We start from the raw sequence: 19,327 nt of genomic DNA on the forward strand, positions 1-19,327 counted from the left end.
GACACAGAGATGATATGTACTGTAAGAAAGTATATGTGGGGCTGGTGTTGTGGTTGGTGGGTAAAGCTGCCACCTGCAATGCTGGCATCTCGTATAGGTGCTCGTATAGGTATAGGCTCTTCCATTTCTGATCCAGCTCCTTGTTGATGGCCTGGGAAAAGCAGCAGAAGATGGGTGGAGTCCTTTGGCCCTGCCAACCACGTGGGAAGACGCGGATGAACCTCCTGGTTGCTGGCTGCAGCCTGGCCCAGCCCTGGCTGTTGCAGCCGTCAGGGAAACCAGATGAACCAGCAGATGGGAAATTTCTCTTTCTGTCTCCTCCTGACTCTGTAACTCTGAATTTCAAATAAATAAATAAATCTTTAAAGAAGTATACCATTTGTATTTTATTATATTTTGTAGATGACAAAAGAATGTATCATTTAGAGATGATAAATAAAATAGGGTTATAAAATATTCAGTGAGCCTAAAAAGTAATAGGAAAAATAGTGTGATAAGTAAAATAGAGTTGTATGCAGGGAGAAGACAGGGAGAGGAAGCAGAGTGATTTTGTCAATGCTCAGAGTAGGAAGTAATGAAATAAAGAGTGGATAGAGTGCACTTCTCGAATGAAGTTCATGATAAAGGTAGCGATCAAAACAAAATAGAAAAATAGACATCTGTGGCATCTCAGAAGAGTGGAGATAAAAGCATGATTGCAGTTAAAACCAGAGGGAGTTATCCAAACAGGCCTACCTTTGCTGGTAGAGAGGAGCTCAAGCTGTATTGTTAAATAGAAAGTAGTTGCAAAATAGTGTGCCATCGTTTAAAATTTTATCTAAAAATTTGTTCATTAACATACTTAATGAATATGCATATTTATTAATAGAAAAGTATCTTTTTAAAGGGCACTCCCTGGGGGATGGCATTGTGGCACACTGTGCTGAATACTGGCGTCCTATATCAGAATGCCAGCTCATTTCCCAGCTGCTCTGCTTCCAATCCAGCTTTCTACTAATGTGCCTGGAAAAGCAGCAAAATATGGCCCAAGTGCTTGAGCCCTGCCACCCACGTGACTTTAACCTTGTCCAGTCCTGTCTGTTGAGTGAAACAGCAGATGGAAGATTGTTACTCTCTGTCTCTCACTCTCCCATACCCACTCTGTATCTCTGCCTTTCTAATGCATAAATCTTTTTAAAAAATCATACTCCCTTGGGGCCAGCACTGTGGCTCACTTGGTTAATCCTCTGCCTGTTGTGTGGGCATCCCATGTGGGTGCCGGTTCTAGTCCCGATTGCTTCTCTTCCGGTTCAGCTCTGTGCTGTGGCCCAGGAGGGCAGTGGAGGATGACCCAAGTGCTTGGGCCCCTGCACCTGCATGGGAGACCAGGAAGAAGCACCTGGCTCCTTGCTTCGGATCAGCGCAGTGCTGGCCATGGTGGCCATCTGGGAAGTGAACCAATGGAAGGAAGACCTTTCTCTCTGTCTCTCTCACTGTCTATAACTCTACTTGTCAAATAAATAAATAAATAAATAAAAATGACACTCCCTAAAAAGTGGCTACTTCGAGAGAGGCGTCATTAAAACCATAGTTATTGTTTGTATATTATGACCTTGTATCCCTAATCAGTGAATATAGTAGATTAATTTCACATATTAGCATAAAAGTGTATGGAATAAGACTACAGATATAGTATCTAGCTATGGTGCCTGCATGTGAATAGCTGTGTTCAGGCTAAGAAGATAAGACTGGAAAAATTAAAGGATGACGCAAGACGCAAATGAAGCTCAATTATGTTACACGAATACTCTATGAAGCCTTCTTATAATATTGGAACTCCAGTGACCTCCTGTTTTTAACAATGTTTATACTTCATGGTATGTTAACATTGCATTGTTCCCACATTGTGTTAGTGTAGCTTACGATAGTTTTGTCTTTACAGAAGAGATGTAGTTGAAGAATAAGAAACTGAGGCACAGAGGTGTTAATTATCTTGCCCTAAATGAAAAACTGGTAAAAGTCAAAGCTGGGGCCGGAACTCAGGCAGGCTGGCTCCACAGCAGGTGCACAGCCCAGTCGTTAGGTGTGGCTGTCGCTCTTATTAAACCTTGCTGACTTCCGTTTCCCTGCTGGTGAAAGACGACAGCTACTGACTTACTTTGTGAAGTTGCTGTCACAATTAATAAGAAAAGTACATCTGAGATCTTTGTAAGCAGCCGTTCTTCCATTGCCACATCATTATACAGGCTCAACTCAGAGAGGAACAAAGGTTTCACTCAGATTCCTGTAGAGAGAAATTGTTGTTACAATCGCTTGCTGACTTTTCAACCTGAAAATGCGTGTGCTTGCTCCGATTGCACAATGCCCAAGCCTTAAAATAGCTTGCGTTTGACTGAGAAAGATGGCCTGACAGGGCAAAGCGCAGGGCTCTGAGCTAGGGCAGCAAGGTCTGCCCAAGTCATAGAATTGGACACACTGCTCCCGGCTTGGAAGGGAAGACCCGCGATTGCACCTGCTGGCGTCTTCCTGTGGGTGCGGTGCCGCCAGGCCTTGCGCTGTGTGTGTGTGTGCACGGCAGCCTTCTGCATCCTTGTCGGCCCCTGTGCCATTGCCTGCATTTTTCCCACCAAGACTGCCCTTGAGCAGCACCAGAAATGAATTGGTTTCTCTAATGCAGAAGGTAGTGGCGCTTTTTTTATATTGAATGCATCCTTGGAATGACTGTGCCTGCAGTCGCCACATTAGCTGCAAGTGACCTGACGTTGATCTGGCGATGTGACTTACAGTGCAGACTTGCAGCAAGGGGACAGGACTGGCTGCCTGGTGTAAGGAAGAAGGTTGTTTTTTTTTTTTTTAATTTTTTCTCTCATCTTGCCATTTCCTTCAGAAATTGCTTCATCCTTGAATGTCATTTTAAAAAACATTCTGCTATAGTAATTGCTCATAGAGCAGCAGATTGCCTCCTTCTGGAAAATATAACGAGTCTTTCCCAGAAAGTGCCCTCGAGAAAGCACTGGAAATTGAGTAAAACCCACCCAGTAATCACTCTGCTGCTTGGAAGTACTTACTGCCATGCAGATTCTGGCTGGGGCAAGACAGATGTGGCTGAAGAGGATTAAGTCTTTAAAAATATCTGGGAAATACAAAATATTTACTTAGGTATCTGTTTACTTGACCTTGATGTTTTGTTACAGTGTGTACACAAGCATTGTTGTTCAAGGAGGTTGAACTGGCGGATGCAGAAGCAGCTGGAACTGGTGGATGTAGAAGCGTAGATGAAACTCTTCGCTCAAGTGTGTGTAGGGTTTACATTTCCCCACCATTGCTCTTGTCATGTTTTTAGTAACAATAAATCTCTTGATTCATGGTTAGTTTTTATTCTATCTTCTTCACCTTGCTCATTTTGGCCCATATCATAAATCATTTTCGATAGGAGTACAATCCATAGGCATTAGTCTGAGGGAGAAACAAAAGCCGTTCATTTTGAAGGTTCGGAAAGAAAATAAACAGTTCAGAAAACCAACAATGAATGAGCTTCCTTTCAAACAGAAGGAAAGCAATTTTTTTTCTTGAGTTTTTAATATTAGTTGCATGCACATTTATCGAAGCAATTGGCAGTTTCAAGAATTGAATTGAGAGCATCTATCAAAACCACTTGTGATTGTTGAATCTGTACAGAATCAATAGTGAAGCTACAGAATGAGGGTTAGCATTGGATGTAGTGGACCGACTGCAATTACTGTTGTTGACCCTGAGTTAGAGCTGAGTAATTCTGCAGTGTCCTCCGTGGAAGACAGGGAGTCACTTTGGTTCTCATCAGGCAGGAGAATCTTAGGGACTCTGTTCCTAGAAATGACACTGAGGAAGAATGCAGAGGGAATGAAATCTAGCCTTTCCTGGAAGCCAGCTCTTCTGTGTTCTGATGTACCATGGCCGGCGCGGAAAGCCTGGGCGTGATTGAGAAGGTTCCGACAGACATTGCCTGGACGTGGCGTGGTGCAGCCAGTCGGCCTTGCTGGGAGGGGATGCACCGTCCTCCCACAGGACTTCCAGTCCCACTGCAGGGGGCACCGTTGCAGAAGGCCCCCCGTCCCCCACTGCATCGCCGTCCTTCATCATAGAGATTAAACTGCACATACTGCAGAGTCCTTTACTGCAAGTCACTCTCGCATGAACGTTGAAGTTTTAAGGACAGAAGAAAAGTATATTGTATTTTGGTGGATGTGAAAACTCTACCTTACCTACTTCATTCTGTATCAGTTTGCTTACATTTGAATGTTTCTTTCCTTTGTGTGAATCTGAAGATTATTAATTATAACTATAATTAATGAAATAGTCTTTCCTTTTGAAGGAAAGGTATGTTTTGTGGAAAATAAGAAGAAGGTGTGTGTGTGTGTGCACATGTGCAGATACATGCACAAACACATTTTTTCTTTTTTAGAAAAAGGAAATTCATTCCCCACCCCTGTGAGATTTTTAAATGCTTTGATGATAGGTTACCTGTTAATGACACATGGGACATTTGCTGGACCTATTATTATGTGACACAGCTAATGAGCAATTAGCTTTGCTAATGGGTCATGAAAAACAAGCGTTTACATCCTAATTCATTTTATCATTTCTCCTTTCTGCAAATGTTTTTGGTCTAGTATCTAAAGAACCTTAGACATTAGGAAGGGGGGAAAAAAAAGAGAGAAATCTTTCAGCCTCAAGAATTTTAAAGCCTAGTGGGAACATACAGTGACACAGTGATGGGGGGAAGCAGGGGCAGCCACGTTCCCTCCAGGGCCTCACGGGGTGGGCACAGAAGCAGGCTTCCAGAAGAAGGCGTGGGACTGCACGTGGGAGATGCTCCCCGATTGGAGTCAGTGCTGGCACCATGGGTATCAGGGTTGAAGAAAAAAATCTAAACCCATCAACAGACATTTGGATCTTAGAGCTTCTGATTTAGACAAACTTGAAAAGAACACATTATTTTACTTGTTAAATATGTGTTGTGTCTGTGGAGATGTTAATACACAAAGGTGCTGATTAAAGGTGATCTTTATTGACGTTTGAAAACCAGTGTCCATATTTGACCTGCTGAGTGACCTTAAACAGGTTGATTCAATAATCAAATCAAGCACATTACTGATGTTTTTAATTGAAGTACATTTCTTCTGATTTTTACCTCCTAGACCTTGATGTTAACATATGTGCATCTGGGTGGATTCCAAACCTTAACTATTGTAAACTGAGCTGAAATGAACAAACCCAGATGTCCATCAACTGAAGACTCGATAAAGAAATTATGGTATACATACACTATGGAATACTATGCAGTAAAAACTTGAAATCCTGTCGTTTGCAATAAAATGGATGCAACTGGAAACCATTGTACTAGTGAAATAAGCTAGTCACAAGAAGACAGATGCCAGATAGTCTCTCTGATCTGTGGTAACTAACAGAGTACTGAAAACGTAGTCCATAGAAGTGAAACTGACACCTTGAGATGCGATGATTTTAACAGCCCTCTCCTGGACTGTCAGGAACAGGGTTTTTCTTGCTTGTTTGCTTGTTCTAGTTCTGTTTTTCTTTTTTCTTCATAGTATTTGGTGAACTCTCTACTTAGTGTAGAGTTAATCTATGAGTACAAAATTAACTGAAAATTGATCTCTGTAAAAAATAAGAATTGGAAAGGAAGAGGGAGGAAGAAGAAACATGGGAGGATGAGAGGGAAGGAGGGAGTGGGGGAAGAATCACCATGTTCCCAAATTTGTACATATTAAATGCAAGAAGTTGTATTCCTTAAACAAAATTTTTAAAATGTGGGAAAAATATATCCATCTTCTGCTCCTGGTAGACTACGTGCATTTGAATGTGGTATTGCTGGGCGTGCTAAGGAAACCCTTCTCCTGGTTGCAGGTCACGGATATGATGCTGCAGGACAAGCCCTACCCCGACTGGGGAAAATCCGCGAGAGCCTTCTGGAAGAGGGGCAACGTCAGGATCACCCTGTTCTGGTAGGACGCGGCTGCGTTTGTCCACCTCTGCCTCGGGTGGGATTCCCTTGGGTGTGTGCAGTCCGCCCACAGAGGCGTGCTCAGTTAAAGCCACTCTCCTCATGATCTGATGCCTGCATGTTTGCTTACGTGTTGTTGCGTGCACGCACTTATACAAGAGAGGTCTGTCTAATAGAGTGATGCCCTGAAGTTTGACCAGAGCTAAGTGGGTTTTTGAGTAAGCAAAAATAAGCTGTAATTTTCATCAGGGCAATCAGGGTAAAAGCTGTCTCCTCTGAATACTAAATTGCGCAGTGTGTTTGACAGGGTATGATTTTGCTCTGACGAAACAGGCAGAGGAGGGGCCTCCCTGGTATTTCTTCTTCACATAGATTCCTTTTGGCCCCCAGCCCAGTCAGGGCAATTAAAAACTCAGTCGGGTCTCCTGGGACTGGCCGGTGTGTGCTTGTGTTTGCACAGGCTCAGGTAGCAAGGGCAGGCGTGCAGATAGCCTGAGAGGCACTTGATCTGGCCTGGCCGGAGGGCCCTCTGCCTGCTCTGTGAAGCTCCTGCACCCGCACCCGCGCTCAGAAGTGCCCTGACGGTCGTTTGTGCTGATGAACTCTGTCCTGTACACGTCCCTTCTGAAATGAAAGGAGAGAAATCGGTTCATTCTTAGATTTAATTCAGAGGTGCTTTTTTACGTAAGAGCTGCAAACTCACAGCAGCTAAGCAGGTGGAGGGAAGTAGACCCTCTGTCGCCTCTTGGCTTTAGCACGGTGGTTCAGTGCTGTTAGAGATACGTGGCATTTTGAACTCAGTTCTCAGCAGGTAAACAAAATGAGATTTTTGTTAATAATGGAAAAATTGTAGGTGTTTATTCCCACTCTGTTTCTAGGGGTCAAGTGTGCCATTTTTATTTGTTGTTTAACTTGCCTGTTTCTTCCAGTTTATAAGCTCCTGGTATAGTAGAGTTCACCTGAATGCTATGTAGTATAGTGATTGTAGCAGCTATTTGTTTGGGGTTTGCTTTGCTTGAGGCCCTGGCTAAGGACTGCGATTCTGCTATTTGGCTCTAATCTTGATAGCCTGTGAGGTGCCTGCCGCTGCTACAGGCTGCATCCGTGCACACATTTCCAGATGGGAATGGTGTCAAATAAGAATGGAGGTTCTGGGGAATCCCCCTGCCCTACAGAAATCCTCCCAAGCGTTTCAAGAATCAGTTTTGCAAGGAGGGAGATCACCCTGGCAGCAGCAGTGTTACGGGCTGCCTTGTGTTGGCTGCACACGGCCCTGGGCGAGTGCTCCCGCTGCATGCCAGGGTCGTAGGCCCTCTGCCCTTGCCTTAGTCACGTGAGGGCCCTGCGTGCTGTCTCAGCCCCTCTCTTGGTCACAGCTGCTCTCCCGGGGCAGGGTTGCCCACTAGGTCCTCCCTGCCACGTCTCAGCACCTTTTTCCTCGAATGTTCCGTCTCCCACAGATGGCTTCATTTGGCATATGTTGTACCATGGTCCCAACAAGTAATCTAAAGCATGTGTTTGTAGATGGAGAATCAAATTTTTATTTCATTTTTAATTTGTATTTCTTTATTTAAGAGTTGTGGGGAGGAAGGAGGGAGAGAGAGACCTTCCATCTACTGATTAACTCCACAAATGCCTGCAATGGCCAGCGCTGGGCCAGGCTGCAAGCAGGAGTCAGGAACTCCATCTGGGGGGCAGGGACCCAAGTACTTGAGCCCTCATGTGCTGCCTGCCAGGACACGCCTTAGTAGGAAGCTCGATTGGAAGTAGAGTGACTGGGACTTGAGCCAGCCCTCCAGTGTGCGTTGTGGATGTCCCAAGTAGTGATGTTGTTACCAGAGAACGGCAGGGTTCTTGTCTTCGCACAAGAAAGAATTCAGGCGTGAGACAGAGAGCAAATAGCAAGGTTTATTAGGGCAGGGACATCTGTAAGAACGGATGGGCACCTCTCCAGACAGAGCCTGAGAGAGAGTGTCCAGTCACTCAGACTGGGGGAGAGCAGGGTTACATGGTTGAGTGGAGAGAAGACACCTGGGCAGGCCAGGCGGGCGGCTCAGCAGAGAGGCAGAGGGCTGAGCGCGCAGTCTGGTTCAGGCCGGGGGTTTTTAAGGGGATGGGCCTTGCCTTCCCACTTCTCCTCCTGGAACAAAGGACTTTTTGGATGTAAATACGAAAATTTCCTTTCTGAGTTTTCCCCCTGAAGTTATCAGACAGGAGGAAGCCTGGCTGGCGTTGCCCCACCTTAGAGGAGCCCTAGAGGAAGGATGGTCATTGGGTAGAAGGGGCAGGGCAGGATATTTCAAGTGCAGATACTGGGCTGCAGCTGGAAGGTTATGGGGTGACTTTGAGATGCGGATGCTGGACCTAGATGTCAGCTCCTTAGGCCTTTGTCACACACACATAAGCTCATATCTGACTTCCTACCTAACATTGTTATGGCCTGGACCATAACGCCTGCCTATAAAGCATGTTTAGATGTGAAAATAATCATTTACTGATTCACTGATAAATAGATAGTTCTTAAAGGAAAAAAACTAAAACTCATATGTATTCTTATAATCGTGTTTTTAGTAAAGTTATTAGTAATTAGATAATATATTTGGGAGGTGGGTTTTCATTCTTACAGTTCAAAAATATAAAGTTATTATGAACAAAAAATAAGTGGAAAGTTTAAAAGCCAGTTTACATTTTTTTTCAGTGTATCCATTTCTGTACAGTTAGATTATCTTGGCACAATATTCGTGATTTTAAAAGAGGAGTATCTGGAGCCGGTGCTGTGGCACAGCAGGTAAAGCTGCCGCCTGCAGTGCTGGCATCCCATATGGGTACTGGTTCGAGTCCTGGCTGCTCCACTTCTGATCCAGCTCTCTGCTGTGGCCTGGGGAAGTAGTAGAAGATGATCCAAGTCTTAGGTCCCTGCATCCCTGTGGGAGACTGGGAAGAAGCTCCTGGCTCCTGGCTTAGGATCAGTGCAGCTCCAGCCTTTACAGCCATTTGAGGAGTGAGCCAGCAGACGGAAGACCCCTCTGTGCCTCTCTGCCTTTCTGTAATTCTGCCTGTCAAATAAATAAATCTTAGAAAAGAGGAAAATCTGATGCAAAAAGTTGAATATGGAAATATGTGGGTAGCACAGAAATGTTCTTTTCTATTCATGCTTTGCAGATAAAAGAGATTTAGCAAGCATAAAGGCCATTTGTTTTTCTTTGTAGCCCTAGGAGATGAAGTACAGAAATTATCAGCAAGGTTTCAGATGAGACAAAAGACAGTATTTACACACTGTGTGTCATCCACTCAAAAGGGGTGTTTTCTTTTGATTCTGCTCTAGTTAAGGAGAGGGAGATCAGTGTGGCAATCTGTGGCAGAGAGGAAATTCTGAGAACAAGCCTCTCCTGAGGCGCCAGGCACTGCGTGCTGCCATTTTAGCGGAACAGGGAGCACTTTGGTTCCAGAACCTTCCTGCACCCACCTGCAGGCTGCTGTGCGCTGAGCTGTCCAGGGGCCCTCGTGGCAGGTTGTGGGGAGCAACTCGGACTAGACTAAGTTACTGGAATTAAGACTTATTCTATGCATCTGCTCTCCCACAATATGGCGCTGAGAAGGGAGAAACAGCTTCTACACAGCTGCCTCCAGTTCAACCAATAAACTGTAGGACCTGCTCCTGATTGGAGGAGAGCAGCGTAGTCGGCTTGTGGGTAGCAGAGTTGGGATTGGTGGAAGAGGACTATAAAGGAGGAGAGAGACAACATGCACCAGGAACATCTAAGAGGAACATCTATCTGAAGGAACACCTGTGCAGCCCCCGAGAGAGCCGGCCGGTGGTGTGCCGCTCCCCCGCGGAAGTGGGGAAAGTGGCTAGGGGGAACCGCCCTTCCACGGAGGTGGAAGGGTCGGTAGCCAACCCGGGAAGAACCAGCAGCAAACCCGGGGAGGGCCGAGCAGACAAAAGAACAGCGCAGGGTCCTGTGTCGTTCCTCCACGAAGAGGGGGAGCGACATAATGGTGCCGTGACTCGGATAGGAAACTTAAGAGGCATAATGGTGCCGTGACTCGGATATGAAGCCTAGGCAGGGTTTAGTGTCGTTCCTCCATGAAGAGGGGGAGCGACAGCAGGTGTGGCTCTCTTGGTGCTGTTAGTATTAAGGAGGGAGAGGCACTCTCCTGTGGTTAGTGGAGGAGCTGGTGTAACAAGGGACTGGAGATGTGCTGCACTGTCCAGACTCCTGGGAGGCATCTGCATTTTGGCCCCTCTGATCACGAATGCTGTGACAGTGCGGATGCAGGTGGCCTGTGCCACATCGGAGCAGAGACCTTTACTATCCAGTGAGTAGCACAGAAGGGCGCTCTTTCTTGGTAGCAGTTACGGAAGCTTTTGCCCAACTAGAGCCTCTGTCGTGCCGGTCATTTGGGAGTGACCAGGATAAGGCCAGCATCGTGAGTGGCTCAAGGGACATCCGTGCACTGAGAAATAAACATTCGCAGTGTCAGGTCACAGGGGGCTGGGGTTTTGTTTCTGCCACATGAACTGGCCATCCTGGTATATGCACAAGTCCTTTCTGAAGATGAGGCCGCCACACCAGACAGCTCATCTTTGTGTCTTCAGGGTGGGGCAGCAGACAGCCAGGAAGGAAGACCAGGACGGAGACTCACAAGACGACAACATCCCCACATGGTCTGGTGCCAAAGCCCTGGGCAGAGACAGCAGCTTGCATGTGTCTGAGCAGCGTGCACCTCTGTTCCATTCTGGACTGTGTTGTAAAGTACTTTCTCTAGGACTGTAGTGGTTTGAATGGACATCTGTTGATTTTGATAATCTTAATTCCTTTTTTAAAGATTTATTTATTTATTTGAAAATCAGAGTTAGAAAGTGTGTGTGTGAGAAAGAGAGAGAGAGAGAGAGAGAGAATGAGAATGGCCACCATGGTTGAGACTGGGTTGGGCCAAAGTCAGGAGTCGGGAGCTTCATCTGGGTCTCCCAGTTGGGTGCAGGAGTCCAAGCACATGGACCATCTTCTGCTGCTTTCCCAGGTTCATTAGCAGGGAGCTGGATCTGAAGTAGAGCAGCCAGAACTCAAACTTGCGCCCACATGGGATCCAGTGATGTAGGTGGCAGCTTAACCCACTGTGTCACAGCTCCAGTGCCAGTTGCCTTCACTGTTAGTTGGGGAACAAAAGTAGCTGGTGATATTTTCCTGGCTTTGACGATCTTAGTTATTGAAGTCTAACAAAAAGAATCATTGTTTAACGTTGACTAGAACAGAGTTAATCAAGATGTGATTATTATTGTGAAATATGGTGCAGGAGATAATATGGTCATAATAAAAATAAACCAGAGAAATAAAAGTGACCTAAGAGCCGGGGACCTATGAGGCAGAAGAATTTCAGTGACAACAGCCAACGTCTAAAGGTACAACTGCCATAGCTCTCCGCTCGCCTTTTTATTCTCCCTCTTCTTGCAAAAGAGATGAGTTCCATTGCTCTGTGCAGTTCCCTTTGGGATTCGTGAAGCTGTTTTCTGTTTTAAGCTAAAACAGGGAAGAGGAAACATTTCTGTTCTGCTTTGCTCCAGAAGGCAAAATATGGACCAATGTGTGTAGGTCTCGTGGAAACAGACCTACTAGGGAAAATCCCTAATGACCCGAGCTCCATGCTGAGCGAGCCTGCCTGGCCACAGCCTGATCCTGCCTTGAGTCCCCAGTCAGTAGAAGTGTTCCTGTTAAGATCTGGTAACCATGTACCTGGGACGCTATTGAAAGATGTTTACAGTGACTTAGAAAAAAAAAAATCACTTCTAAATTTCCATTAAATTAGAAGATCCTGTGACTATATCCTTTTCCATTGTTTTTTCAAAAAAGATTTATCTGTTTATTTGAAAAGTAGAGTGGTAGAGAGGGAGAGAGAAACAAACAAACAAAGATCTTCCACCTCTATCTGCTGATTTCATTTCCCAAATGAACCACACAGCCAGGGCGTACCCAGGCAGAGGCCAGGAGCCAGGAGCTTCATCTGGGTCTCCCTCATGGGTGGCAGGGGACTGAGCACTTGGGCCATCTTCTGCTGCCTTCCCGGGTGTATTAGCAAGAAGCTGGATCAGACGTGGAACAGCCCAGACTCGAACAAGCACCCTGACATGGCATGCTGGTGTCATGAGTGGCAGCTTAACCTGCCTGTGTATTCTCAACTATGAAAAATCCTATGTGTTCTCCACTGTGTAGTGGAGATAATGTGATACAGTTGTTGCAATTCTATCTCAATATGTCTCTTTAGGATTACACTCTGCCTCTGTAACTCATGAACAACTGGACATTTTAGTCAGCACCAGATGATGATACCTACTAGATCAATTGCCTTGGGGCCCGGTGCTGTGGTGCAGCAGGTTAAAGCCTGGGCCTGCAGTTTTGGCATCCCACATGGGCACCGGTTCTAGTCCCGGCTGCTCTACTTCCAATCCCGCTCTCTGCCATGGCCTGAGAAAGCAGTAGAAGATGGCCCAAGTCCTTGGGCCCCTGCACCCTCATGGGAGATCCAGAAGAAGCTCCTGGCTCCCCGTTTCTTATCAGCTCTGCTTTGGCCATTGCGGTCATCTGGGGAGTGAACCAGCTGATGGAAGACCTCTGTCTCACTCTCTGTCCACCTCTCTGTAAGTCTGTCTTTCAAAGAAATAAAATAACTCTTAGATCATTTGCCTTAACTTTAAACAAGCTCTGCCTGCTCCTAGAGTTTCTAGGCAGAAAGACCCAAGGGTGTGCTTCAGGCGTTTTCCTCACTGGATTCCAACTTGAGGATAAGGAGGTGATGGCTGGTGCATTTATGTGCTATCGTATCACACAGAAGTGTTTACGGAAAAGTGAATCCTGTGTTCACGCCTTCCCGGGCATACATCAGAACCTACGCATTAGCACAGCCCTGTGGAGTTACTTTGGATGCTTTTGTTAATGTATCTAAGTAAACACTTATTAAGTGCTGAGTGCAATGTAGAGTCATGGTTAGGAGCAGGGCACCTGCCTCACTTCGAACCCTTGCCTCCCTAACTGTTGTGAGCCACTGATGCTGTTACCATCCTCAGTGCTGAGAGTAAGCTTGAAAGAGAAAGTGAGAACTTCAGCAGTTTAAGTTTTAGCCCAGTGTTAAGGTCAGGAACAGAAACAAAGCCAATGCTAACTGCGGGTTGAATGAGCCCCCGTGTAACACAGTAATACTCACGAGCCTGCCGGGAGGGGTTGGGGCTGAGGGGTGGTGTGGGGGTAGGGGTAGGGACAGCACTGAGAGTGGCGTGTTGAGGCTCGGGGCACTCCGTGAATGGTTGTGCTATTTGCTGAGGTGGGAGATGCTGGTTGACAAGCAGTTCTCAGGTGGGGTCCCTGTGAATCTCGACTTGGGCATGTAGGGCTTGATTACCCACAGAGATGCAAAGTAAGCCCTTCTCCCTTATTTGGGCCCTGGGCTTGGGAGTGCATTTCAGTTTATGCCTCTACCCCAGTGGAGATGGTGCGGTCAACACATAGTGTTTGAAGGGAAGTGAGTGAGTGGAAGTGAGAGTGAAGGGTCTTCTGGGACAAAACCTGGAGGGCTCTTTGATTTAGCAGTGGGCAGAGGGACATCTCCACAGTGGGCAGAAAGAGTGGACAGGGAGTGAGGAAGCAGGCGTGCCAGAATGTCTGGAGAACGGAGCTAAGATGGGGTCATGGCAAAGCTGGCAGATCCTGCCTATGGGTCAAAGAAGCTTCCACGGGTTTAGCTCTAAGAAGACCAGGCTGGTGACCTCGCCAGTGGATTTCTCTGACAGTGCTGACTGCAGCCAGCTTGTTGTAGAGGAGGAAGAGGGAGCAGTGAGTGCAGTCAGAGATGAGAGAGCAGATGAGAGACAAATACCTTTATTTTTAAAGTTTTATTTATTTATTTGAAAGGTGGAGTTCAGAGAGAGATGGAGACAAAGAGAGATGCTGGTTCATTCCTCAAATGCCCTCAGTGGCTGGAGCTGAGATGATCTGAAGCCAGGAGCCAGGAGTTTCCTCCAGGTCTCCTATGTGGGTGCAGGAGCCCAAGCACTTGGGCCATCTTCCACTGCTTTCCCAGGCCATTAGCAGGGAGCTGGTTCAGAAGAGGAGAAGCTGGGGCTTGAACAGGCTCCCATACAGGACGCCAGCATCACAAGTGGTGGCTTTACCTGCTAAGCCACAGCCTGGCCCAGACAGATAATTTAGATATGAATATTACCAAGGAAAACTATGTTTTTTCTTATTTGGCTATTTTTATGTACCTTTTTACTTGTTGATAGGAAAATGGAGAATGAATGGTTTACAAGTTTTTAAATTAACTTTATAAGTTTAAAGAAATGCAGTAAAGTCAAAATACAGCTTGGGTTCTTGGCCACAGTTCTGCCTCTCTCACGTTGTCGGAGAGCAGGAGCAACCCGTTGCGTGCTGTGTCCATGGACTTAGCAGAGTCTCAGAGTCTGACGCACAGCACACAGCCCACATATCCTTGTGGAATCAGCTTCTGCGGAGAACACCTCCAGCTCTGCCACACTCTGTGGCTTTTCTCAAAATTAATCCCGAGGACTTCTTGATAAGGGGCAATTTAAAGTATTTTGACTTTGCGAAATTATGACTGTTTTATAGGAAGATGTATAGAGTTTGTGAGTTTATTTCATCCAGAAAAATATTAGACTTATTTTCAATTCTTTTTTTTTTAATTTGACAGATAGAGTTACAGATAGTCAGACAGTGAGAGAGAGAGACAGAGAGAAAGATCTTCCTTCCATTGGTTCACTCTCCAAATGGCTACCACGGCCGGCGCTACGCCGATCCAAAGCCAGGAGCCAGGTACTTATCCTGGTCTCCCATGCGGGTGCAGGGCCCAAGCACTTGGGCCATCCTCCCCTGCACTCCTGGGCCACAGCAGAGAGCTGGACTGGAAGAGGAGCAACCGGGACTAGAACCCGGCACCCATATGGGATGCCGGCGCCACAGGCGGAGGATTAACCAAGTGAGCCACAGCACCGGCTTCCCTATTTTCAACTCTTTAAAGACAATGTGCAGCTAGAAAATTCTTTAAGATATTTGGCCTTTTAAATAGAGTTGTGCAGCCTTGCCCTCCTAATGACCCAGAAACTGTTCATCTTAGAGATGATTTCTTGGTCTGTTAAATCTGAGTGAGGTTTAAGGAAAAATAGTTAAGAAGGTAACCTTCGATGGTTTGAACGTCACCCCGTAATACAGCCCTTCCTTCCGGTTGCTGAAACCTGGAACGGCAGAGAATTTCAGAGCGTTCCCTCTCGGGAAGCCAGGGAGTCCTGCACCATTTCTCTGGCTGGCAGTTGTGGGAGAAGGCGGCTTTCCCTCCTCAGTCTGACAGGTGGGGATGAATGGGCTGCTCCCCTGAGCCAGGAGGCCCATGTCTTGGCTGCCAATTCGGTTTCTGAAGTGTGGGTCCTGTTTTCAAAGTTCCCGATTCTAATCCAATGGGATCCATGCACAGATCTACAGCAGCAACAGTAACTTCTGGAAGAGAGGAAGTGACGTTTAACCAGCGCAGTGGCTCAGTCCACGCCAGTGTGGGAAGTCCTTCCCTGAGTTTTGGCTCTGGGTGTCTGCCCTGTCCCTGGCATCTCTATTAGGCTTCAGATGCAGGCCTTTCATGCCAGCAAAGCTCCAGACACAACTGTGCCATGACCAGGGAGAAAGTGTGGATATGCTCTCTCTGCCCGCGATCATCGTGGCATGCCTTGGTGCGTTTATCTTTACCCTGCAAACAGTTACAAAGCGACTGCTATGTAAGTGCCTCAGAGAAGAACATGCTGCTACAATGATGCCTTTGCTGGCATAAAAGTACTAAAAATTCTGTTTAGTTTTGTGTGCTTCAAAATATGCTTGCTTGTTAGTTTTAGAGTTTTTCTGTTCAGAGGACGATACCAGAATAGCGATTGTTCCTTTTTTGAACTGTTCTGCTCATGCCCGTCCCTCAACTTCTTGCAAACTGGACGGGAGAGCCAGGGAGTATCAATGACATCACCGTGACTGCTTGCTTAGTGCCCATGGCTCACTGTGGTGCAGTCCAGCTTCTGACTGGCAACCCACAAACTCAGCTTTGTGCCACACTAGTCCCTGTTGGATACTCCCAGCCATGGTTCTCAAACCAGAATCACTATTGACCAACATTTGCTGTTCACCATCTTTGGGGCTCCTGCTTTCCCTTTGCTGAGTGGAAGTACATTGTTGTGTGCTGTGGGGGCCACGTGTGGGGTAGGAGTGCAGGGAGGTTCATCCAGCATAAGGTGAGGCTTGTATCTGTTCCCATCAGTGCCCAGCTTCCTTCCAGGACCAAACTGCTGCTGTTGCCCTGATCCAGCACGGAAACCCCTCAGCTATTGTTTGCAGAATCCTTATCTCCTACATCCCTCCCCCAACCTCCACCACCAATGGCTGAGCTTCCAGCCTCTGTCTTCACTAGAAGAGGAGAATACGTGAACGGTGTGATGAGTGAGGTGCTTACATGTTTATCTCTGCCCCTGGAGAGTTTTCTGATAACTCGGAGGTGGAATCTGCAGGCACCTGTCACAGATCAGCTTAGGTACACCCTGAGTTTGTCCTCAGAGGATTAAATGTAAGCTGTGTGTAGTAGCTGGGCACAGGAGTGACTTACATCCCAGAATCCAAGCCTCCATGTGGCAGCCAGATGGAGCATTGCTATTCAGTAAGAGGAAAACACAAACTTGCCTTGTGTGTTCGTGCATTCTTATTTGTGGTTGTTGACTGTGTTAGACCTTGTTCCTGGAGTGCACCCTGACGAACAAAGGTACAAATTCCTTAAAAAAAAAAAAAAAACAGATGAGAGTAAATTCAGCAGCCCATTAGAACGATCATACACCATGACCAAATGGGATTTATCTCTGAAATGCAAGGATGGTTCAATATATGCCAGTCCATCAGTGAGGTTGCTTTAGTAGAAGGAAAGATAAGAATCACAGAATCCTCTCATTAGATGCAGACACAATCATTTGACTTCATTCAACACTGGTTCATCATAAAAATTCTCAACACACACACTCAATCTAGAAACAACATACCTCAACCTAATAAACACTGCCATGAAAAGCCCTTGGCTAAGATGGCATTTAATGGTGAAAGAATGAAAGCTTTTCTTTTAAACAAGGCAAGCTCCTACTCTCCCCACTTTATTTAACATGGTACTGGAAGGCCTAATAAATCAGCCAGGAGGGTGTCAGAGCTGCTGCACCCAGATATGGAAAGACACATAATCTCCAGCACACCAGGCATGCAAAGATGCTCCACAAGGTTCTTGGAAAATGGAATTAGAAGTTAAGTTTATTTTGGTGCCAGACAAAATTGAAATCCATGCATAGTTCTTTCATAATCTGAGTTTTCATTTTAATTTTCTTTTTTTAAAGATCACTTGTGTTACCTCTGAGTAATGACTTCTCTTTAAAATCCCCCTAACCTTGTTCCAGAACACCTGACACTTATGTGGGGCCTTCTGTGTGCCCAGTACTGAGCTAGGCACAGCCACTGATTGCTTTAATCTGCACTGCAGGAAAACTATCATCATTAGCTGCATTCTAAGACATAGCCCCGTGGTTTAAGTTGCACAGCTAGTGGGCGACAGAACTGTGAGTGGAACCCAGGCAGACTGATTTCAGAGCCTGTGCAACACAGCACCTAGGTAGCCACAATTAGTTACATTTTTAACATCTTTTGAGATTTGCTATGAAGTTTTCTTTCCTTTTGCAAATGTATTTTGGTTGACTAAAGAAAGAAAATCTAAGAACTCTCAAAGATTTTCTACATGTGTTCTAATACCCTTGTATTGTTGACAAAGAAATTGAAATAAAATAAGTAACTTTCTCAGGGTCATGAGATTAATTAACATCCCATTGGCAAGGAGCACTCAGGACTGCTGATTCTGACCTCATGGCCTTCTTACTGTATCACGTTGCCGCTCTATACAAATCAGTAAAACCAAGCTAAAAGAACTCACTGATGATTGAATAGATTAATCTAATAGCCCTTTACTTGTAATCCAGAGAACATTCTGTGTACTTAACTCGCTGTAATTGTACATCATTTAGTCTCAATTACAGGACTTGAGTAAGAAATAAGATGCACAACATACAGCTGGACATCCCGCTGAAACAGGCAGTATTAGCAGAAGTTCCAGCAGAGTTCATGCGGAAAGAGCTAGTTGATGTTTGTCTTGTTTGGTTCATCTTCAGGATTTTCAAGGACTTAAAAATTTTTTACACATGTTTTGAAGGTTGAAAATAAAGATACAGTAGATGTCCTAAATGTTGATACCAACGGCCACAACAAAAAACCCAGCATTTTGCCAGGAAACACTAGAGGTGAGAAAATACTAGACATTATGGGTAAAGGACTCTGTTCCTTGGAAATTAGTTCAAACTTCCTTCAGAAGACATCTGCCAGGGAGGGAGTATTCCAGCATTAAACACAACACATCTAAAGATCTTTACACTGCAAGCCTGGGTAGTCACCTTCCTCATCTAAGGTTATTTGTGTGTTTAGAAGGTCAGGAAGTACTTGTGATAAATATTAAAGCAGCTCAAAGTAACAACCTAAAGAAAAGTTAATTTTAGCATGCTCATTTTATGGAATGCTGTCTGGCATTTAGAAGCCATGCTTTGGAAGGATGCTTACTTACATGGGAATCAGGTAGGAAAAAAAAGAAGAAAGTAAAAAATAGGTAACTATAGGAAACGGTGTTTTGGTTTAGCCCTTTCTCATGGGGATGTCAGTTAACAAAGTTAACAATTCTAAGCCTGCCTTTCCTGTACAGTGAATTGATCAGTGTGTAACGAGTGTTGGATGATGAAAGCCAGATTTCTCACTGTGGAACAGTGAATTTCCATAAGCAAGGGGTGAGGGTGGTGACAGTGAACAGTGTAGAATTGGCGGCAGAGATATCAGAATGAACTTGTATCCAGCCCAATAAATAGGCAGATGGATGGTTACAGAAGTCATGCTAGGTGTGTTTGTACAGAGATCAGAGTTTGCATGTGTGTTCCCTCACTCCGTCTGCAAGAGGGCTTCGGCAGATTGGCCTCCGGGCAGCCCTGAGCACACCGGTACCCAGACCTTGGTGTCTAATTCCATTGCTGGACAATGCGCCAGGGCTGCTGGGAGGAACGACTGATTCTAGAATTGGGGCAGAGGATGTAGAAGGTGATCCTGGTGCGTGTTGCTGTGCCAGAAAGTCAGGAAGGGAGGGGAAGCAGAGACAGACATCAACCTAAAGGGGTGTCCAGCAGCCAAAGCTGGAGAGATCTGACCCACAAGATAAGTTACATAGTGTCACATTATAGCCTGACCTATC

The 19,327-nt window shown here is 45.8% G+C and overlaps 1 protein-coding gene across 10 annotated transcripts in view; it reads left to right on the forward strand.

The window, feature by feature from the left end:
• The window catches only part of TMEM117 (transmembrane protein 117), a 471,225-nt gene that overhangs the window by 306,873 nt on the left and 145,025 nt on the right, over positions 1–19,327 (forward strand). For all 10 annotated transcript variants that reach the window (XM_051850978.3, XM_089304061.1, XM_089304066.1 and 7 more), the window contains one exon: positions 5,884–5,981. In XM_051850978.3, the coding sequence (XP_051706938.2) occupies positions 5,884–5,981 (98 nt within the window). The remainder of the gene's footprint in view (positions 1–5,883; positions 5,982–19,327) is intronic.

Source organism: Oryctolagus cuniculus, chromosome 9 (assembly GCF_051225735.1).
Source record: "Oryctolagus cuniculus isolate XC-2025 breed Fujian yellow rabbit chromosome 9, ASM5122573v1, whole genome shotgun sequence".
Classification (NCBI taxonomy): domain Eukaryota; kingdom Metazoa; phylum Chordata; class Mammalia; order Lagomorpha; family Leporidae; genus Oryctolagus; species Oryctolagus cuniculus.